The sequence below is a fragment of the Phodopus roborovskii genome, unplaced genomic scaffold (assembly GCF_943737965.1).
Source record: "Phodopus roborovskii unplaced genomic scaffold, PHOROB, whole genome shotgun sequence".
Lineage (NCBI taxonomy): Eukaryota > Metazoa > Chordata > Mammalia > Rodentia > Cricetidae > Phodopus > Phodopus roborovskii.
Genome location: NW_026125281.1, coordinates 11167864 through 11191806, shown reverse-complemented (window position 1 = coordinate 11191806; position 23943 = coordinate 11167864). Strand labels below are relative to the sequence as shown.

Genomic DNA, 23943 nt, shown 5'->3' with positions numbered 1-23943 from the left:
GTGAATGGAGGAGGCAACATCTGGCATAGTGCCAGTGGCAAGCCAGGGCCTTTCAGGGCCAGGGAGCCAGCAGGTGCAGTAGGGGAGACCAGGTTCACATTCACCCATGCTCTAGGCAGCTGCGAAGCTGAAGTCAAGATGATTGTGTTCATCAGATGTAGAGATGGGTAGATGTCTCCATAGCGGAGCTCCAGGGTATGGAAATATAACAGCTCGGAGAGAATGACTAAGGGCGCACAGAGAGCTAATTAAGTGAGCCCTGCTATCCATACTTCTGTGCCTAACCCTTGATCTGTGGAGGAAGCGAGGGATACAATTTTGCAGAACTTATCCATGCTTATGTTTGACTTTAGCATCTTCTCAGTTGTCAGCTTCCGGGGACACCTGGTGCTTGCTCAGAACAGATGAGTGCCTAATCAAGGTTATCTTTGTAACCTTGTTTGTTATGGGATGGTGGTTCGGGACGTTGCCTTGTCCTGCCATCCCCTGTTACAGGTCTTGTTATATAGATGACATAGTGTTATGAAGATCTGAAAAGCCATTAGCATCATACAGGTGCAGCTAAAGAAACAAGGATGGGGATTTCATACACACAAGGTACAAGGACCAGACACAGCTGTAACATTTGGGGGGGTATTATAGTCTGTTAAGAAGCATAGGACACTGACAATGTTACTGACAAAATCCTACAGCTCCCTGTGTGCAAATGGAAAGGAGCCGGAAGCACTGGGGGGCTTTTGGGATATTGGTGGGTTTTTGTATTCTGTCTTGCCTTTGCTGCACATCCTCTGTACAACTTGAAACAAGAGCGGTATATGGGATTGGAACAAAAAGGCTCAAAGGCTTCTGAGCAGGCTAAGATCCTTGTAGGATAGGCTAAACAGCCATGTGCCCCGCTCCCCCCCCCCCCGGTGTCCCAGTTAGAAGGCATTCAGAAGGCTGTAGCTGGGGGCTATGGCAAAAGCAAGCTGAGAAAATGGTCCCAATAAGGATTTCGTCTCAGTCATGGAGAGGAGCGGAAGCTCAGCGCGCATAACTAGAACAGCAACCACAGGGAGTATATAAAACATTGCAACAGGCAGGGTCCAGAGCTGGTTCCTCCTCAGTGACTGCAAAGGCATCGTGCCCAATAAAGGGCTGCCTTCAAGGCCTCCTGTCCAAACCCCTTTCTGGTGTAGCACAGAATCAAGCTCCCTAAAGGTGGTATGCCCACTTACAACAACAAGGCAACGTGTCTCCAAGCTCCATCAGCAATGCCCCACGGGCTGTCCTAGGACCGGTGTCCTTGAAATGCAGTCACTGAACACGGCTAAGTCAGATAAAGTAGGAAGGGCTACCAGTCATTCCTGTAGATGCCTCATACACAGATGCCAGTAGTAGGCACACCCAATAAAAACGGGAAGCTGTAGCAATACAAATAATACAGGTGCCATGTGGCTGGAAGAGGGAGAAGGAAAACGTAGATAATGGGATGGGTTAAGATCAGTAAGGACGGCAAAAGTTGGCTCATGAGACTTGGCCTGTGACAATCTATATGACATTTGGTTTGTAGATGTCACACTCTATGGATGGACCAGTGCAAACTACACGTGTGGAAAGAAATCTGTAACAGAGCTCAACAGATTCCGAACTGCTGGCTGTTTTCCATGTGGCAGCCCACATCCCATTAAGTCCCTGCTGGAAATCAGGAAGCAGATGCCCGAACCAAGGTATGGACCATTTCCCCCCCAGGGACCCTTGGGAGCTGCCCTCTGAGTTCATATAAAGTCTGGACATAGAGGAGCCAATATAGGTTGGAAAATGGCTAAGGATGCTGGCATCCTGTGAAATATCCTGTTATTTTGCATGTTATTTATGCATAAATATATGAGCCCTGTTTCCCATTAAGGCCTTGAAAAAAAAATGGATGCCCGTGTGGGATATGCACACAAATTAACCTGTCTCAGGAGACATTGGCAGATAGACTTCATAGGGTGTATGCCTGTCAGTGAGGGATGCAAATATGCTCTCACCTGTGTGGACAACGAGGCATGCCTCTTATAAGCGTTTTCATGCAAGTCAGCAACAGATAAAGCCACCATTAGGAGTCTCAACCAACTAAGTGTTATGTATGAGTGTCATGGAGAATTGGTAGTGACAGGGGCAGCCACTTCGCTAACACAGATATACAGAACTGGGGGCTACTGGGCTGAAGACTAACAGGAGAAATGGTATCTGCAGTTACCTTATCGGGACTGGGTTAGTCAAAAGGAAAAGTTAGATTTTGGTGGTATTCATACTTTGATCTGTTTTTCCCTATGTGGTGTGTGTGTGTGTGTGTGTGTGTGTGTGTGTGTGTGTGTGTAATCTCCCTAAGAAAGGTCTGGTCACATTACACCTTGTGATGGCCAATCTTTACTGTTAATTTGGCTGGAGTTGCAATCTCTTACACGGTTCATCTCAGGGTGTATCTATAAGGGTGTTTCTAGAGACGGGTATAAAAGCAGGAGAGACCTAGCCTGAATATAGGTGGCACCGTTCCATGGGCTAGGGTTCTGTATTGAATTAAAATGGGGAAAATGATGACCCACTGTTCCCAGATGTGGGCAATTCCAGCTGCCTGCCTCTGCTACCATTATCTCTGCTGGTCTTTCTGGCCATAACTGACTATACCATCTTAAGCCCAGAGCCAAAATAAATCCTTGTTCTCTTAAATCCTCATCCACCTTTTTTGGTCAGATTTTATTTTTGTTACAGAAATAAGAAATGTAACTAATATAGTAGTGATGTACATACACATCTATCCATTTGCCTACAAGGGACATACTTTCATTCTCCTTTATGGATGAATAATAATTACTTTTAGGTAGATTTCTGGATACTTTATTCCATCTGATTTATCCATTTAAATCTCTTAAACACTATATATCCTTGACTATTGTAGGTATATGATGTGACTTGAAGTTGGTAGAATGATTTTTCTATCTTCGTTTATTTTTTTTTCTAGAACATCTTTACTTAGAGAGTTTAGAATAATCTTAGCTATAAAAAGATCTTGCTGAATTTTGATAGGAATTCTGGTAAATTTGATATCAGCTTGAGAAGGACTGACATTTTGCCTGTTTTGAGTTTTCCAGTCAATGTGTAGGACAAATCTCTTCACTTACATTCCTTTTCATCTATTTTACCAGCATTCTGTTGTCGTCAGTATATAGTTTCATATACTATGTTAGGGAAATACCTAACTCCTCTCTTTGACTAACTTGTTCATATCATTTGCAAAATTCTCGTTGTTGATGTATCCATTGCTGCTGTATAGTTATAATATCATTTTTAAAATCTTGTACAAACTTGAAATCATACACTTGTTATTACTACAAAACATTTCTGTAGATTACTTGGTGTCTTCTATGTAGAAATTCACATAATTTTCCGGCAAAAATAATTTTATTCTTTTCCCGTTTACATGCCTCTTGTTTTGCTTGCCTCAATGCACCTGCTAGAACTTCCAACACTGCATTAATTAAGAGATGAAAGTGGACATTTTTGGCTTGTTCTTAATTTTAGAGAGAAGGCATTTGCTTGTTTACTGTTGGGTAGAATGTTTGCTAAAGTTCTTTATAAAGTTGAGAACGTTCCTTATTTCTTTTTCTGCAAGTTTTTTTTTTTTTTTTTTTTTTTTTTTTTTATCACGAAGATGTGTTGAATTTTGTCAAGGGCTTTCTCTGCACCTGTTGATAAGATCATGTGATTTTTCTTCCTTAGCAGTTACTATGGAGAATATATTGGTTATGTTTGATTATGGAACCAGACTTGTGTCTCTGAAATAAATTTTATGTGGTCATGGTGTATAATTCTTTTTACAGGTTATTGAGTTCTTTGTGGTAATATTTTAAAGACTTTTGTACACATTTTCGAATGATGTTGGGCTGTCGCTTAGGTCTTCGTTTCTCCTAAGTTCCTAGCTGCTCAGGCGCTCAACTTCCTTTCTGTTCTCACAAAGCGTGCATGTTGTGTGGGAGGAGTGGGCTGACCTGTCAGTTGAACTCAGGTGACTTCCCCTCTGACTGACTTTTTGTTTTTTATTGTTTTTTTGTGTGTGATAATTTCACACCTATTTCAGGAGGCTGTCTTGGCTTTTACAGAGCTCAGTATGCACATGAATTTTTTTTGGCAAGAATCTTGCCCTTAACACGCTTGTTTTCAGCAATGCCAACAGGATGCTGAGTTACACTAATCATGGTAACCTTTCTAGGATACTCCTCTTTAGATCAGTACTCATTCCCTTGCGATCAACAGCATCACCTCCTTGTAGGTTTACATGCATGTGGCCACAGGAACACCTCCATGTTTCCTAAGAACACACAATAGGCTCCTCTCCTCTCTCCTTATGTGTTTGCCCTTTTGTCCAATTACTGGAAGAAGACTGGTCCACATGAAGGAGGCTGTGGCTTTTTTTTTTTTTTTCCATTGTACCATCTGTATCCAGTTTCGGTGTCGGACTTCATAAAATGAACTAGAAGTATTTCTTGCTTTTCTATTTTATGAAGGTGACAGTAATGCATTGAAGTTAATCCCTCTTTAAACATTTGGTAGACCTCTCCAAACACTGCTTGTTATACTGAATTTAAAAATCAGGAATACATATTCTTAACAGTGACAAGGTTATTCAGATGTCATGTTTTTTATGTGTATTGCTGCATGTGAGTGTTTTGTCTGGGTGACTGTGTTCTTCACTTCTCAGTTTCAGGATGTCCCATTTGTTAATTGATGCTCTCAGTGTCTGTGCTACTGGTGTTTTATTTAGGAAGCGGTCTCCTGTGCCTATGTGTTCAAATTTATTTCCCTCTCTTCTGTGAGGTTCAGTGTGGATGGATTTATATTGAGGTCTTTGATCCATTTGGACTTGAGTTTTGTACATGCTGACAGATATGGATCTATTTGCATTCTTCTACATGTTGACAGCCAGTTATGCCAGCACCATTTGTTGAATATGTTTTCCTTTTTCCACTGTATAATTTTAGCTTCTTTGTCAAAAATTAGGTGTTCCTAGTGTTTGGGATGATATCAAGGGCTTTGTTTTGATTCCATTGGTCCACCGGTCTGTCTTTTGAAGTGTGACCTGACGATTCTCTGAATTTCCTCAGTCTGTTGCCATGTCCCCCTTTTGTTTCTGATTTTGTCAATTTGGATATTCTCTCTATCTTTTGGTTAGTTTGAATAAAGGTTTGTTTAAGTTGTTTGATTTCTCTTTGTTTCATTGATTCTTTGTGTTGTTTTATTCATTTCTATTTTATTGATTTCAGCCAATAATTTGACTGTTTCTGTCATCTACTCCTTCTGGGTGAGCTTGCTTCTTTTTTGTTCTAGCACTTTCAGTTGTTCTGTTAATTCACTAGGTTGGGGTTTTCCCAGCTTCTTTCTGCAGGCATTGAGTGCAGTGAACTTTCCTCTCAGCACTGCTTTCATTGTGCGCCATAAGTTTGGGTATGTTGTACGTCTTTTATTTCTTTTATTTCTTCCTTGACCCATTAGTGGTTCAGTTGGTCATTGTTCAAGGTTCCATGTGTTTGTGGGCTTTCTGAAATTAATGTTGCTGTTGAATTCTAACTTTAAGCTATGGTGATCTGATAGGGTACAGGGGTTTGTTTGTTTGTTTGTTTGTTTGTTTATTTACTTTGTGTCTGTTGAGGTTTGCTGTGTTACTGAGTATGTAGTCTATTTTTGAGAAGGTTCCATGAAGTGCTAAAAGAAAGTAGATTCTTTTGTTTCTGGGTGGAATGTTCTATAGATGTCTGTTAAGTTTATTTGAGTCATAACCTCTGTTAGTTCCCCTATTTGTCTGTAAAACTTCTGTCTGGCAGATCTGTCCAGTGGTGAGAGTGGCATGTTAAAATCTCTCACTATTAGTATGTGGGGCTTGATTTGTGATTTAAGCTTTGGTAACGTTTCTTTTCAAATGCAGGAGCCCTTCTTTTTGGGGCACAGGTGCTCAGAATTGAGATTTCCTCTTGATGGATTTTTCCTGTGATGAGTAGGAAATGCCCCTCTTGATCTTTTTTTGATTGATATTAATTTGAACTCTATTTTGTTAGATATTAGGATAGCTACACCAGTTCGTTTCTTAGGTCCATTTGATTGGAAATTTTTTTTCTAACCCTTTACTTTGAGCTAATGTCTACGAGGTTGAAGTGTGTTTCTTGTAGACGGCAGAAGGATGGATTCTGTTTTTGTATCCAATCTGTTATCCTGTGTCTTTTTATAGGTGAATTGAGACCATTTATATTAATGGATAGTAATGACCAGTGATTGCTAATTCCTATTATTTTTGTTGTTGGTGATGGCATTGTGTGTTCAGTTCCCTTCTTGGGGTTTGCTGCTATAAGCTTGTCTATTTCCGGTGTTCTGTGGACATAGGTCATTTCTTTGGGTTGGTGTTTTCCTTTTAGTACTTTCTGTAGGGCTGGGTTTGTGGATAGGGGTTGTTTAAGTTTGGTTTCATCATGGAATATTTTGATTTCTCCATCTATGGTTATTGAAAGCTTTGCTGGGTAAAGTATTCTGGGCTGGCATCCATGGCCCTTTAGTATTTGTATAACTTCTGTTCAGAACCTTCTGGCTTTCATTTTTTTCCATTGGGAAGTCAGGTGTAATTCTGATAGGTCTGCCTTTATATATTACTTGGCCTTTCTCCTTTGTAGCTCTTATTATTATTTCATTTTGCATGTTTATTGTTTTGATTATTATGTGACAAGGGGACCTTTTTGTTGGTTTTTTGCTTGTTTGTTTTTTGTTTTTGTTTCTGGTTCTTTTTTTTTTTTTTTTTTTTTTTTTTTGCTGTTCTGTAAGCCTCTTATATTTTCACAGGCATGTCTTTCTTTAGGTTGGGAAAGTTTTCTTCTGTGATTTTGTTGAATATATTTTCGTGCCTTTGAGTTGGACTTTTCCTTCTTTTATCCCTACTTTTCTTAGGTTCGGTCTTTTCATGGTGTCCCAGATTTTCTGCGTGTTTAGTGTTAAGGATTTGTTGGATTTAAAATTTTCTTTGATCGATGAATCTATTTCCTCCAAATTATCTTCAGCCCCCGAGATTCTCTCTTCCATCTCTTGTATTCTGTTGTTTATGCTTGCATCTGTGGTTCCCGATCTTTTACCCCAGTTTTCCATTTCCAGAATTCCCTCAGTTTGTCTTCTTTACTGCCCCTATTTCAGATTTCCTGTCTTGAATTGTTTCCTTCATTTGTTTGATTCTTTTTTCTTGGTTTCCTTTAAGGAATTTGTTGATATCTTCCATTTTTTTTTGTTTGTTTATTCCTCCATTTCTTTAAGAAAATTTTTCATTTCCCCTTTATGGGCCTCAATCATCCTTATAAAGTTATTTTTTTAGGTCATTCCTTTCTACGTCATCTGTACTGGGATGTTCAGGTCTTGCTGTTTCTAGTGGGGCCGTATTGCTCTTTATATTGTTGAGTGTGCTCTTCCCTTGTTGTCTACGCATCTCTTCCTCTAATCGGTGTAGGTGTAAGTATCTCCCTTTCTCCAGTTGGTGTGGTTGGGGGCTGTGGTTCCGCTGACCCCTCCTTCAGGAGCAAGCAGAACAGAGCCTCTGGTGAATGCTCCTCCTGGTGGAAGTGGGCCCAATGCCCAGGTGGTTGCTCCTTGAGGTGCAGGTTGGGCTATGGCTCTGATGGACACTCCTGGGCCTGAGGCAGGGGCCTCCCTCTGACTCTGCTCCAGGTCTGAGGTTCATGGATCCCTTGATGCTGCTCCGGGCCTGAGCTCTGTCCTTCCACTGATGCTGATGCTGCTGCTGGGCTGGGATTCCCGCTTCTCACTGACACTGCTCTGGCCCTGAAACACCAGTTTTTAATCCAGTTAGTGTGGTTTTTTGTTTGTTTGTTTGTTTTTAAGCAGTGAGTTGATACAATTTACATTTAATGTTATCATTAAAAGGTTTTCTATTTCCTAAGAATTTCATAGGTAATTCTGATTTGCTGAATTGTTGGTGTTCCTTTCATCTGTTCCTTTTATGGAGCATATGCTGTCATGTGTTGCTGTTGATGAACATTTCTTCCCTGTGTAATGTTCCTAAATGAATTTCTTGCAGGGTTTGCTTGGTTGTCAAGTGTTTCTCAATTGTGTTTGTTTTGAATTACACGAACCTTCTAGTCAATTTGAAAGGCAGCTTTGCTGGTTATCACACTCTTACTTCACAGTTTCGTTTCAGAGCTAGACATATATTGTCCCCATGCTCTCTGTTTCTTAGAGCGCCTATGAAAGGTTGAGGTTTTTCTGATGCTTTTGCCTTTGTGTGTGACTTAGTTTTTTTTTTTTTGTACCACTTTTATTATTGTATGCTTGACATTTGATTATTATATGGCATGGACAAGTTCTCTGGAAAGGTCTGTTTGAAGTTAAAATGCTTCTTGTGTCTGAATGCCTACTTCTGTGTCTACATTTGGGAATTTGTCTGTTATAACTTCACTGAATAGTTTGTGTATTCCTTTTGACTTCATCTCAGCTCTTTCCTCTATACCACGGATTGGGTCTGAACTCCTTAACATATCCTATATTTGTCATATTTATTAATTTCCTCTATTATATGTCTATGTTTATAATTGTCTCTAATTTGTCCATTACCCATGGAATTTATCCTTCTGCATGGTCTCGTCCATTGCTGATGTTATCTGATAAGAGTTTTATTTGGTTATCCACTTTTTTTCATTTTCATTATTTCCATTTGATTCTATTTTTCATGTTAAAATTTCATTTTCCTCAAATTGTGAACATTTCCCCTCAAACTTATTAATTGTTGCATTTACTTGGAGAGTGTTTTGTAGGGATTTGGATAATTTCCTTAGTTCATGCATGTTTGAATAATTTGTATGGTCATTAATTCTTTTAAAAAGTAAGATTATGAATTATTAGATACTTAGCTCTCTCTATGGTTTTGGATCCCATTCTAGGGGTCTTGGGATGGGTCATGTGTCATATGGTTGTTTCTTGTCGTGTTTTACGTCCAACTTTAACTTCCCCTTTTCCAACTCTGTTTGGTTGTTTCATTTTTATATCTGCTTTTTTTTTTCTTTTTAAACAGGGCTTCTTTCTTTATTTTTTATTCGGTGTGCATTGGTGTTCTGATGTAGTTGTTTGGTCCCCTGGAAATGGAGTCACAGACAGTTGTGAGCTGCCATGTGGGTGCTGGGAATTAAGCCCTGGTCCTCTGGAAGAGTAGACAGTGCTCTTAACTGCTGAACCATCTCTATAGCCCCTTCTGTGTCTGTTTAGAGGGCTATCTACATGAAGTTTAGCTGTGTAGAGGAAAGACACTTGATCTTGATTCCGGGTTGAGTTTGTCAAGGTGTTCTGGGCTTGGCTAGGTGGTAGCAAGATCATGGGCAGGCCACACAGTGATGATCACCAGGGCAAGCAGATGGAGCAAACATCCCAGTCCTGCAGTGAACTCTGGCACCATTGGCGTCAGAACCCCATCCCATAGTGGACTCTGGAAATAAACCCAGATCCAGAGCTGAACTCAGACTGCTGGATAGAGCATTGGTCCTACACTAATTCCCAGGACCACTGGAATCCGAGCCCTGGTCCTGAGGTAAACTATGAGTCTACTAGAGTCAAAATGATAGATTTTATAGTAAGTGTATTACAGCAGTTAGCAGTTTGTGTTTTACAGCTAATTTGTTCATTTTCCTACATTGTGAAGCTTATGTGTACAGCATCACTCTTAGTTTACATTATCCTTTTGAAATCTGTTGTCTACACAATGGCCCGCTTCATCCCCAGTCTTGGTAATTTGTCTTGATGTCTTTCTCTGTCTTGCTAGACGTCTAGTTACTTCTTTGTTGCTATGATAAAATACTCTGACAAAAGCATGTTGAAGAACAAAGGATTTATTTGCAGGTCAGCTCTAGGGAATAATGGTGGAAAAAGCCTAGCATCAGGATATTGAGGCTGCTTGGTACAGAGCATCCACAGTCAGGGAGCAGAGAGATGAATGCTAGTCCTCAGGTCAGCATCTCCTTAGATACAGTCTGAGATCCCAGCCTCAGGAAGTCTACCATCTATGAGCAACCTAATGAGGATAATCCTTCACAGGCCTGATTAGATGCCCACCTCCCAGGTGCTTTATACATTTTGTTTGACAATTGAGATTAACAACCACATGAGGATTTTGCTGTTTTTTTCCTTATTCTGCTCTCGAATAATTTTCTGTATTCAATCATACTGATTTATTCTCCTGTTTTCATTACCTTTCTGCTCCCTACTTTGATGTTTATTTATTGTCCCCATTTTGCTCACTACACACAGGTCCTTGGCTGGATAGCTTGTCGTTTAGAGACTTTTCTTCTCCATTAACAGGCATGAATTCAGTAATTTAAGTTTTCTTTTTAGCATTGATTTAGCCATGCCCACAAATTTCAAGATGTTGTATTTCCATTTGTGTCCTAGTCAATGTATTCTTTAATTTTTTTCTCTTGGGATTTGTCCTTTAATCTATGGATTATTTAGAACTGTTCGTAGTTTTCAGATTTTTTTAGTAATCTCCCTATTGTCTATGACCAGTTTGTAGATTGGTTTCACTATGTAGTTGGGTGACACACTCTGATGATACCCATCATTTTACATTTGTTGCAGCATAATATTTTTTTGACCTGGGTATCTCTTAGTACGTACCCCACAGGCTCTTTGAAGAACGTGTATTCTGCAGTTGTTGGGTGATCTATAATCTTCTACTGCATTTTGCTGGTTAGGGTTGAGCTCCTTTATATCCCTACTGAGTTCCTTTCCAGTTGTTCTCTTTTATGTGGGCCATTTAGCATACTGCACTCCTGATACTAACAGTAACAAGCAGTTGACATCATAAAGGGCTTTCTAGTCGTCAAGCATTCTGGGTCTTGTTTGCATTCCACTCGTCAGCCCTCCTAGCGGCCCTGTGTGACACATAGCATTATTATCTACATGTTGGTGAACGTTAGAGAGATTAAATGATGTAGCACTGGGGTTGTATAACACATGTGCACGTAAAATCCTGTGTGTCTGCTCTATCAGAGCAGGAAGTTGATTTAATTTTTCTTGTAGCTCATCTTGGAGTGAGAAGGCAAGTGTCACAGTGGTGGCTGTGGTGTGGCTCACTCAGGCATGGTAGGAAGCCCCACACGTGAGCCTCTGGGATGCCTCCACCTTGGTACTCATTCCTTGTATAGTCTCTTCCTCTTGAGTTTGCCTTCAATCTCGTGTCTCCCCCTTCCAGTAGACTGAATTTTGACTCCGATGGGACTAATTTTTCATTTGGGCATCTTTTTTCTTCCCCTCTCTCCCACTTACTCTGAGGGAAGCCAGGTCTATATTCCCCAAGCTACCGTAGGGAGAGAGACCCACGAGGCAAGGAACTGATATTAGGCGTTGATGGCCAGTGAAGGGTCTGGGGTCCTTTGTATGTGTGAGTAAACTTAGAAGTACATCCTCTCTCTTAATCTGCTCACCTTCATGACTGAGTCCCCAAGTGAACTCCTGGCTGCAGCTCTGTGAGGAATCCTGCCAGAGGCATCTAGCTAAGCTCAGTGAGATTGCTGGCCCACGGAAACTGAGAAATCAATGACTACTGTTTCAAACACTGAATTTTAGAAAAAGGCATCCAAGAAAGGGAGACAACAAAGAAGCCAGGCTTTGGGAACCAGTGACAGATTGTGGAGAGATGCAAGAAAAGGGGACTTGTTCATATCCCGACCGTCTCTCTGGGAAGACATATTCTCCTGATCCAACAAGATGGCACCGCTATGCCTGTCACCAGGACTTTGACGAAAGGACAGAATTAGTGCAAAAGAGATAATGTAGCAATGCTTGGTAGCTTTAGCCTATTTAGATCTCCACAGTCCTATGTCTCCTGTCCCCATACCAGGTAATGGGAGTTTCAAAGACAGGTGAAAATACTTGCCTTTAGATGAGCATGCCATGTGAATACTGACTTGCTCTAGTCATTGTCACCCCATGGCCACCATCCCTTGTGGTCCCATTCGCCCTGCACAGACATTGGGGGATGACTTCTAGAGCTCCTCTCATCTGCTTTTGATTATTACCTTGATTCAGATGGGCAAGTGGAGGGGCAGAAGGCAGCAGTGACCAGAGAGTTTGAAAGAGAGGGGAGGGTTGCGGAAACACAGCCATGGACTGCGTGACGTTCACCCTGTGCGGGAGGAAGTGTTTTCTTACTCATCGTTGTGGTGATGGATCCTGATTGGCGTTGCTGCTCATTGCTGCTCCACCCACTTTGTTTGGCATTGTGGTGCCACAGATCAAACCCAGGAATTTTTCTCTTTAAATTCTCCTCATAATGCACAGTGCCAGAGAACAATAGATGTTCCATACTTAACCATCTTTCCTTTTTCCTTTCTGTCCCCAAATTTGAAGCATCAGATATTCTGTTTTTAAACACTAAGCATTTGATATATTAATAGAGTAAACGATTTCTTATTCACATTGGCATTTGTTTTCAGTGGGATTGAATGGTGTTTAAAGGAATGAGGGTTATTCAATAATTTGAAGAGGAAAAGTTAGTACTGTCATATCTATAGAATTAAGGATACTTTTGCAAGTCTGGTTAGGGTAGAGAGAAATGCAATGTAAATTTAGAGCATCTGGATGCCTGTATAATGTGAAATATATTCTGTAATGCTTATGAGAGCCCTCGAAGTCGCAATTTCCACACACAATGGTTAAATATGGCTGAAGTACATTTGGCTACCCTTTGTACCTTTAATGGCTTACTGTAAACACAGGACTAGCAAACCTTCATTTTTTTAAGGCCCCTTCACTTTTGTTGCCCTTGGCTTTCTCTTAAGATTTTCCCCACCCCCACAAAAATGAGAACCCCTAGAAAGCAAGACTTAAGAAAGCTCCAAACCAGGAGAATCGCTATATCCTTGGAATGCCAGCCTAGTCAGTAAGGGAGCCCAGTGGGCTCAGGAGTCAACAAAGCATTTGGAAATGAGAAACACTTTGTGTCATCAGCTGTCAAAGTCACCCCAGAAAGAAGACATAGGCTGAGAATGATCAGCCACAGGTGCTAGAGACCTCCTGGTCTCCAAATTATAGGTTTACAGCAGGCGGGGAAGTTGACCATTTGTTTGCCTCTTTGCTGCTTTAGCATAGGAAGGGCGGTAGCATGACATCATAGCTGAAGACAGTTGCTCTAGACCATTGTAAATTACACTTTTAGGCTGTTACTATTTGCTTGCTGCTATGGCTGGAGGTTCAAAAAGCTCTGAGCCCAGCTATTTTTGTCTTTGCTTTCTGAGATAGAGTAGTACAGACTGGCCTTGGATACTCTACACAGCCAAGGATGACCTTAAACTTCTGGTCTTCCTGCCTCAATCTCCAAAATGCCAGAACTGTAGATGTGCAACACCATGCCCAGTTTATACAGCATTCGGGGTCAAATCCAGGGTCTGAAGCATGCTAGGTACAAACAGGCTAACGACTGAGTTGGTTCATTCTCAGTACCTTCCTACCCCAGCTTTTCAAATTGGGGCAGATGACTCTACCTTCGGAAGACAGAGGTGAATACAAGTTGATCCAGGACCATGGAGCGATTCATAAATATGAAAGCACCCCACAGAATCAAGCTATTAATGCCATTCAATCAGGTATCGCTGTCCTTAGATTTCCTCTTTATTCCTCAAGCTGAATGAAAACCCATGGGACTCCTGACTAGCCGGAGCCGTCACTCTGTAAAGGGTCTCACTTACTTCTCTTGCAAACCACTGACAAAAGGCAGGACCAATCCATTCTCTTGCATGAATGCCACAGTCTATCCAGACAGCTCTTTTGTAGGCTCGTGATTTTCTGCCCAGCTGAAAACAAGAGGATTCATAGTCACCAACTCAGGCTTTTATTTTTGGATTCACTGACCAGCATAATTTAATAAGGGCTCAGGGTAATTCTTCACTATGGTTTTGTTTATTAGGTAACACATTAAAAAGATAAAGAGATTTCCTGTCTTCTTCGGAAATCCAGGCTTGCTTATGCAGAAACAACAAATTTATTGCCTCAATACAATCAAAGACTAGAAAATACACAAGGAAAAGGGCAATCCCGGCTCTGTTTTCATACTATTGTAACTGTTAAGTCAAAAGCAAAATTTCCTTCCTGCTCACTTCTCTTTCTAGCTTTACCGTGCCTACCAGAATCTTATAAGGGGCATTTCTTAAAGCATGATGCTTTATAAGTAAATTACGGCCAAACATCACAAAATAGAAACATAAAACGATCTGTGGAACCAAGGGTCCAGTTATAAATCCCCCTGTGTGAATATTACTTTAACCCTGGTTCCTAACCCAAGCATTAATAAACAACACTTGGCAATATAGTCATAGGGGACCTTGCTTTCATTCACTCATTAGTCCTCTTGACTACCGTGTCCGGAAGTGCTTCTCAGTGTCAGACGTCAGGCTCAGCTCTGGAGATTGAGAGATGAACAGACAGGAGCTGTCTGTGCTGGTCAGAAGGTAAATGTGAGAACAACCAATCCAACTTCAGGATGTGAGCATCTATGTGTTACTGTGGGAACATGGCATGCTTCCTTGACTTCGCATGGGGATTTATAAAAGGAGGCTTGAATGTTTAAGCAGGACAGGAAGCCTGTTTGGAAAACCAGTTACAGGAAGACACATAGAGCTGGAAAGAATCTGAAGACACTGTATTTGAAGAAGGAACAGCAAATGAAGCGGAACAGAGGTGGGGACTAGTGGAGTCCCTGGGTGCTGTGTGTAAGGGACGAAGCTACACCTTATACTCTATGAGCTCCCTGCCTTCTTTCCTCTTCCTATATGTGTGTGCTTGCTTTAGAAAGTTCACACTGACAGATAGCAGTGTGGAGGGTGGGTGACAGAATGAGTTCACACTGATGGCAGTGTGAATACTGGGTTAGAGGATGAGTTCACACTGAGGGCAGTGTGAATACTGGGTTAGAGGATGAGTTCACACTGAGGGCAGTGTGAATGCTGGGTTAGTTGGTGAGTTCACACTGACGGCAGTGTGAATACTGGGTTAGTTGATGAGTTCACACTGATAGCAGTGTGAATACTGGGTTAGAGGATGAGTTCACACTGAGGGCAGTGTGAATACTGGGTTAGTTGATGAGTTCACACTGATGGCAGTGTGAATACTGGGTTAGTTGATGAGTTCACCCTGATGGCAGTGTGAATACTGGGTTAGTTGATGAGTTCACACTGATGGCAGTGTGAATACTGGGTTAGTTATTCTATTCACCTGTAAAATAAAGAGAGGTCTTCCTTCATATGATCTCCCGATAGAGAGCACCTGAACGAGGCCTGGTTGAGTTTGGTTCAGATGGTGCATCCAATGCTGAATCTGAAGGCAGAGGAGGGAAACTTAGGTCAGAGTCCCCCAGGGCACACAGACATTAGAGAAGCACAAGGCGACAAAAAGACAACAATGGCTTCCAAAAGGCAACAAGCACACAGGGAGGGAAACTCCTCCACTGCCTGCTAATAGTTTCTTTAGGGCACTAAAAATGGCAGCCTATCCTCTCTACTGACAGCCAGCCGTCTAGGTCTTTGTTATGTCTTTAAAAGATATCTTTTACTATTATATGACTAGGATCGTCATGGGAGTGTTGGACAGAAAGCTGACTGATGTGCTCTGGCTTTGTTTGTTTGTTTTGAGACAGGGTTTCTCTGTGTAGCCCTGGCTGTCCTGGAACTTGCTCTGTAGACCAGGCTGGCCTCAAACTCACAGAGATCCGCCTGCCTCTGCCTCCCCAGTGCTGGGATTAAAGTCGTGCGCCACCACTGCCTGGTGTGGCTTTCTTTTTGAAACATCCAATTTTATTTCCATTTCTCCATAGGTATGAAAGAGGAAAAGGAAAGAAGGAAGGGAGGGAGGAAGGAAGGGAGGGAGGAAGGAAGGAAGACAGCTTCTGCTAAACCCTCCAAATAACTTGAGAGCCATTAAAGTCTCATACATCGTAGTTTGGGACAGAGCAAAAGCACCGCATTTAAGGGTGCTCTGTTGAGCCACTGGAAGGCATATTCTGTATAATTCCTCTAGAGGAGTGCACATTGCATCAGTCCATTCACACACACTTGTCTGTCATCAGAAGAAGGTATATTTGTGATAGATAAAATATGTGCCGAGAAAGATGGGTGACATTTCTGGCTTAAAAGCCCTGTAAGCAACAAAGAAGTCACATGATGGAAGTCCCCACTGTCCCATGATGCGAGAGGGGCTCTGCCGAAAGAATATAGAAGTATATTTTGGAAGTACTCATATTTTCCTTCTATTCTTATATAATCTAACAAGCAGGAGATATATATATATATACACACACATATATATACATATATATACATATACACATATATTTATGTATATATATATACACAGTATATATGTATATATACTGTGCATATATATGTATATATATGCATGTGTGCCTATATTTATGCACATACATAGATACACCTATTCTTGAAATTTGACTTTTTTTCTAGGGTGTTAGTATGCTTCCATGTGTCAACAACTTATCTGAAACCTTTTATAGCTTTTAATTTCAAGTTTCTGAAAAGTATGTTGAGACATGGAAATATGCAAAAGGAATTTTGAAGGGAGAATTATCGTGAGCAGAATGAAAAATACTCTTAATAATATAGTAGAATCTCACTAATTTTGTGTCTGGAATTCCTTTGTTGAATGTAGAGGAAACATGCAAAAATATATATCCCTTTATTCTGCCAGCGGTATCTGTATTTGGAGGCGTCTTAGCCTGTGTTGGGGATTAATAGTGAACATAGTAAATGCTTGGTCCTCATAGAACATGCAGATTTCTTTTTGCACAGAGGGTGTCAGTCAACCCCTGTCATAGTGTGACCTGTGTACGGTGTCACATTTGTGTGCCAGAGGCACTGGGACACACTGGGATTTGGGGAGCAGAGGGAGGCTTCTATGTAGCCTGGCAGAACAAAGACTGTCTTGCTTGTCTTAGCTGGAATGTGAACAATGGTGAGTTGTCGGGTAAAGATTAAGTTTGCATGTGGCAATGAGGTCAGGATTGCTGTGACTTTTCCACGTGGGTTCTGTGACGGTATGAGCAGAGGTGTGGCTCATGCAGTGGCTGTTGGGAGTCTAAAATTTGCAAGGCTGCAAGGGTAGTATGAAAGTCTACAGTGTCCCTCAGCCAACGCGCTGCCCTCAAACTCTGGTTAGCTATGTCCTTCCATGGCTTGTTAGTTAAGGTCTTTATAGCCCTGATTTTAACACTTACCTCCTTGTTCATGTATTTCCCGTGTACTTTGTGGGGTTTATTTGGGTGAAGTACGATGTGAATTATTTTACGACCTCTTTTTATGCCAGTATTTCATTTTATTTTATTTTATGTGTACCCGTGCTTGGCCTGCATGTGTGTATGTTGTAAGTCACCTTTGCTGGATGAGCCAGAAGAGGGCATTGGACTCCCTTGAACTGGAGTTACAGCAGCTGTGAGCTACCCTGGAGGTGCTGGGACCCGAACGAACCAGGGCCCTCTGCAAGAGCAGCGAGTGCTCTTCTCATAGCTCTCTGGCCCATTACTCTGATACTTCTTATTTAGTAGTAAAAGGACCAACGAAGAGATGTGTGAACCAGGGGCCCCAAACTGTAGAGCATTCTGTATGTTTTTCCCGGAGTCTGCGTGTCTGATTTCACAATGCTCTCTAATCCTTATACCAGAACAACAAAGATGAACTTGAAAACAACAACAACAGGGCTGGAGAGATGGCTTATGGGTTAAGATCACTGGCTGCTCTTCTAGAGGTCTTGAGTTCAATTCCCAGCACCCACATGGTGCTGCACAGCCATCTATAATGAGATCTTGTGCCCTCTGCTGGCATGCAGGTATACATGCAGACAGAACATTGTATATATAATAAGTAAACCTTTAAAAAAAACCAAGAATGACATTTAAAGGTCCTTTGATTACATACCTCCTCTAAGGAGTGATAGACCTCATAGTTGTATTCAGACAGGGACCTTCTGTTTCTCTGAGTTTGCAAGCTGTGTTCATTTTCCACAGCTTTCTGAAGATCTTCAATGAGGACCCTGGATTTGAAATAGTAGACATGATGAAAAAGTAAGCCAAGAACATGCAAATCAGGCAATGCCAACAGAGAATCACATACAACATGAACGATCATGGAAATGTCCCAGTGTTCCATGACTGAGAGGACACTAAGACTGCAGAGAGTGGCATTTCTAAAAATATCGAATGGTGAGAAAGCGCTCTTTTTCAGGAAACAAAAACTGTTAAATAGATGTTACAATGAATTTAAAGTGTAAACTTACAGTCTCATGTCTGGAAATAATGGCAGTGCTGTAATAATGGCTGCTGTGGAGTGAGCATGCAGTAATGGCTGCGTACACTCAAACTGACTGAGCGCTTCCCAGGGGCGGCCACTGTGCTGTGTTGTGTAGGATTCTGTTATTTCCATCTTATAAGTGGGGAGCCTGGGACTAATAGGGTTAAGAATCGGCCAGTGTCATTCCATTGAGAATGCAAAGACAGAATCTGGGCTTGGGCTGTGATGATGGCAAAGTCTCATCTTGTGACCTCAAGTCCAGTGTGGCATAATGAAAATGGAGCCGTGGCTGCTCTGGGTCCCTTCTCCACACCGTCTTTCCTGAAGGATCTGTCTGCTGACGTCTTCTCTATCAGCACTTGTTTTCTTACCATGGACTAGAAACTATGGTGATTAGGTGATGGCCTAAGTGACTGCAGTATCACTGGTGGATTGTAGGAGCCAATAAAAGCTATGCCAGCATCTAAGGTTCCTTGTTCTTGGAGAGGTCTTGGGTAGTCAGGAAGGAGGTAGGCTTGATTAGGAGAGAGATAGTAATAAACTGTCAATATTCCAGTGGCTGCAGGCCAACTTCAGATCTGTTTGTCTCTTGTGGATGTCTTTTCTGTCCTACAAATGATGGGTAGATCGTCTGTCTCATCCAGCACATTTCATGAGAAAACCTTCTGAATGTCCAACTTGAAGGGTTGGGGCTCCTTGTTACGGTAACTTTGGCAGATTGATGCAGACCTCTGCAGTCACTTAGACTGTGTCTAATGCAGGCTGTAAGAGGCTAATCTCAAATTACAGAACAGTTGTAGTGCGGAGCCCAGCCCTATTTTCTGGTCAAGTATTTGAGTGGAAACCAGCTGGTTCCCAAGTGTTACTAAACTATTGTATTTTCTTAGTTTTTTTTTTTTTTTTTTTTTTTTTTATAGCCGATTGCGATTATCTTATTGCATTTATTTGTGTGTATGTGTGTGGATAATTGCATGTCAGGGTGTGTCTGTGTGTCTGTGCATCTGTGTGTATGTGTAGGTCAAAGGTCATCTCCAGGGAGTTGTTCTATCCTTCAACCTTCAACTGTGTGGGTCCTGTGGCTTGAACACACATTGTCAGGCATGGCCGCAGAGCCGTCTGGATGGTCCTGTTGTGATTCTTATCTCAACTGGGCACAGCCTTAAGATGGAGCCAAGAACTATCGAAACCTTTTCAAATGATGTCATTACTTAATGCAAAACTACCCACCCCCAGTTCCCAGGCTAGGGGAGGGCTCTCCAAGTGGAAATTTCATTGCCACTTTTTACAGGTATTTATAAAATTTCTTTTTTAAAATGGCAGAATGAGTCATCTCACTGAGCGGTTTGACCACCCAGGGGCCAGAAACAATGAGTCATATTACTTCAGCTTTACAGCTCACTATAGCGATACATTCTGTACAGTTGCGCAGAGTAAATGATAATCTTTTGAACATACCCCAGGCTACAATAATAAAAGTCAATTAAAATGATCTCTACCTACTGTGCCTACAGAATTTAATTGACTCTTATGTGTTATTATCTTGGGACTAACAAAATGAGTAATTTTAAGTGATTGTTCTTCTTGAGGAAACAACTGATTTAAAATACTTATTTTCCCCCTTTATTCTCTGTGACACAAAATGTGGTTTTTTTTATCTTATTTATTTTTTTTTACTTTTTTTTTGTATATCATTCCCACATGAACTATACTCAATGGCAGAAAATAGAGACTGGTTAAACTAACTGGTGTGTTCTTTTCTACTGAACAATAATTAATGAAGCACTGGGAGCTGTTTCTGCGCACCAGGCTCTTTCCCACGAGGCATTCAGGGTATGAAAGCACGCCTTCCAAGCTAAGGAAGTGATGGAAATGTGAGCAATATGAACAATGCTTTCCGACTAAGCTGCGGTCCTATTTTAGAAGCACAGACAAAACACCTTTCTACAAAAACCATGCCGGTGCTTTAATAGCTGTAGGTATTTTTCTGTTTGTGTGACCAAGGATGTCCCTGGTACCTTGATCTTGCCACCAGCCACCAACTTTCTTTTCCGGGATTCAGAACTTTCTTTAACCCACATTTGAGCTACATTTTGTCAGAGCATCTTCACTCCTATCTCCTCTCCTCACATTATGCTCGTCTCTAGTATGAAGAAGACCTTCTTGCCTTCTTTGTTTCTTGTGTGCTCTCCCACACTTTCTCCTAGGATCTCCCTTCTTTATCTAGACTAGGCACCCCCGATAAACCCTTGAACAGATAATTCCCCAGGTTCCGTCCATCCCTACCCACCAAACCATGAACCTCTATCAACGTTATCGTCTTCTCGGCAGCAAGAAGTCTGTTGGTTCTCACGTCTGCTTTGCTCTTGGCAACATCCCTTAAAACTGGTCCTTCATGTCTTGTAAAGAATTTTGTTTCTTGCTCCAGAAAACCACCAGGTGGATTTTCTTTCAAATTATAGACTCAACTCTTTACCATCTCTCTCTCTCTGTCTCTCTCTTTTTTTTTTTTTGGTGCACGTGTGTGTGTGTGTGTGTGTGTGTGTGTGTGTGTGTCCCCGTGGGGGGAACTGGGTTTTGCTTTGTGGCTCAAACTGGCCTAGAATTCATTGTATACTCCAGGTTGCCTTACTATTTGTGATCCTCCTGCCTCAGTCTCCAGAATACTGGTATTACAGGCATATACCTTGATGGCTGGCTCTATTATCTGAAATTGACCCACATTTATTGCGGCCATGTTAGAAGATAAGGTCCGTTCCCTACTGTTTAAACCTCTCTAGCATAACCAGTGTGTCCTTCCTTAGTGGTCCCCTCCCCCCACCATGCTGTAGACATGCCAGATTTCGCCTTCTGGCCTGGATCTTATGTCTTCTGAGCAGTCATTGATGCTCATGTCTTAGTGATCACTCCTTGTCCTCTGCTCTGGTCTTATTGTAACCGCTAGGAGGGGACGACTCTGCATCTGTGGGTCTCATCCTCCGGTCACCTTCCGGTCTTCTAGTCTTCACAACTGAGTCTCTCTCTCTCCACGAATGTCAGCATCATAAGTTCCATTGGCCCCTTTCATTGGTCACTGTGGTTGTGGACCACCCCACTCTCTGAAATCATTCTTTTCTTCCTAGACTCCCATTAACTAACTGTCCAAACTCACTCTCTTCCACTACAACTCTTCACTTAGAAACGTCTAAATACGCACATCTTCTCACAACTCTTTGTTCAGTCTCTTCCAAGCTAGAAAACTTAGCGTTCTCTTCTGACTTCTCTCTGTTTTACCCTCCAACCAAGTGGATAGCCCGGGTGGTTTTACTTAACCCTGGAAGACTGTTTGGAAGCCCCCCTCGCCCCCAACCCTCTGTTTGGACTATTTCTCTCTTCTGCTACGGCAGGTCCATCCACAAATAGGGGGCACTTTTGCTTATATCCTCCAGGGGGCAGCACCACCCACAGCAGCCTGCGCTCCTCCCCCTGTGGAAAGTAACCTGCCTTCCCTCCCCACAGAGTTCTCTGCCACCTCTCCTGCCTTTTTATTCTGACACTGGCTTCTCGGCTTTCCCACCGGCATTTTTAGCATTACCAAGTGGCTCTTTTTTTTTTTTTTTTTTTTTTTTTTTTTTTTTAAATTCAGTAAAAAACTGTGTGGGCATTGATGACTTAGTGTCTTTGGGTTTGCTCCTTTTCCCCCATTGGACAAATAAGTTCTTCAAAGATGAATATACACTTGTTCACTGACTCACAGTGAAAAATCCTTTCAGAAGCTCTTGATAGACAACCTAACATAGTCACCATTCAGTTGGATAAAATTTGTATCAAATGAAAAATGATGCTTACTTGTACTGGATGCGGGCTTCCTGGAGGAAGGCTAATAGGGTTCTGGAAGACTTTTGGGAAATATGGACATCAGTGACTGTCCCCTCTGACACATAGGAGATACTGCTGGGCTGCCACAGGTCCACCTATAGTGCAGGAACCAACCTATCATTCATATGTAGTGTAGGTGGGAAAATCCATGTCACGCTGGCAAGCACATTTTCTTGTCTGAACACAGTAAACACATGCAGAATAGACCCAATGCTTATGCCCCCGGGGTTAAACTTCCATCCCATCTGGCTTGAATTTGTGCCCTGAACTTCATCAGAGTCAGAGTTTGATGCTAATTCACAACATATTCTAGTCACAACGTTTAAAAAAAAAAATAGGGCGAAGGTTTAAAACTGTACTTTTACATTTATTGTATAAACATTTGAATAACTTTGAGAAAGAGAAAGATGCAAACCACCCTCTTCGCTGCCACATAAGGAAATTGTGCTCCCTGCATTTGGCAGGCCTTCCCCTGCCTTCACAGTGTTGAAACCGGCATGACAGGCTTCCACTTCAGGGACAAAGAGCCTACCTGTTTTCTCTGAAGCAGCTCATGCCTTCCCTAGCTTGCAAGGGCAAATCTGAGTCAGCTAGCAAACCAGTCTATGGTTGCGAGCAAACAGAAGTGTGGGGCCGGGCGGGCTGCTCTGAGGTCATCCTATCCATCTGTCAGCCCTGGGCAAGGACACAGCTAGGTCTGTATCTCACTGTCCCTAGTGACAAGTCTCCAGAAGGGGGAAGAGTTGGAAAATCCTAATTTAACTCACAGCCGTATCTAACAAGATTGTCAGGCATTTTCTTCATCCTTTATGCTGATGCATAGTTTTTTTTTCTTTTTCCTTGTCCTGTTCTTTACTGAGATTATTTCCTTACCTTTGTAAGAGGTACTTCCACTCATCTTTGAACATTAGAATCCTGTAACCAGACTTGCCATGCCTTTAACCCATGGTAGGACTTGATTTTTGGTAACAAGACTCCCATTTTCTGTCAATTATCCATTGTATTTTTTGAGACAGGTGAGACAAAGTCTCTCACTGAACTTGGAGCTCAGTGGTCAGCTGGATTGCTTGGCAAGAGAACGCAGGGATCTTCCTGTCTTCAGCAACCCCCAGCCCTCTGTCTTCCTCCCTCGCTGCCAGGACTACCAGTCTTTTTCACACAGGTACTGGGGATCCACTCTCAACCCACATGCTTGTAGAGCAAACAATTTCCACACCAAGTCAGAGCTCATGCCCCCACAGGGAAGGTTTGTGAGAAAACTTGAACCAACTCGGTGTTTGGTTAGTCCTTGATTTAATTTGCATCATCATATTAATTCAATAGAAAGACTCACGAAATCTTAATATACAGGAGAGGGCCTTTTCCTGTTTACTCTTTAAATTCTTTTTGGTCTTGCTCCATTTATCATTCTTGAATCTTCTTTTAAAATTTTTGCCTACTGTCCCCTGGGGAGCCTCTTTGACTGTCAAAAGTTTAGATCAAGCACCTTTGATATCTGCTTTTGTGGGATTCTGTTTTTTTCCATAGTCTACAATTTTTAATTGTATTTCATTTGCATGATTGCTATACTCACTTCCCAGAGCTGCATTAATAAGTTTCAAAAACTGGGTAGTTTAAAATCAATTTGTTCTTTGGACCAGTATTACAGTATTGGCGAGACTCTGCTCCCTAGGGAAACTCTGGGCAGCATGTTTGCTAGCCAGATCCTGGTGGCTCTGGCTCTGGGCATCCCTTGCCTATAGGG

The 23943-nt window shown here is 41.8% G+C and overlaps 1 protein-coding gene across 1 annotated transcript in view; it reads right to left on the bottom strand.

The window, feature by feature from the left end:
• Cpa6 (carboxypeptidase A6) overlaps nt 1–15351 on the bottom strand; it is a 91077-nt gene extending 75726 nt beyond the window's left edge. The window contains exons 1-2 of the mRNA XM_051197052.1: nt 15262–15351; nt 13740–13844 (exon numbers count right to left, since the gene is read on the bottom strand). Of these exons, the coding sequence (XP_051053009.1) occupies nt 13740–13844; nt 15262–15351 (195 nt within the window). The remainder of the gene's footprint in view (nt 1–13739; nt 13845–15261) is intronic.
• Nucleotides 15352–23943: the final 8592 nt, after the last annotated feature.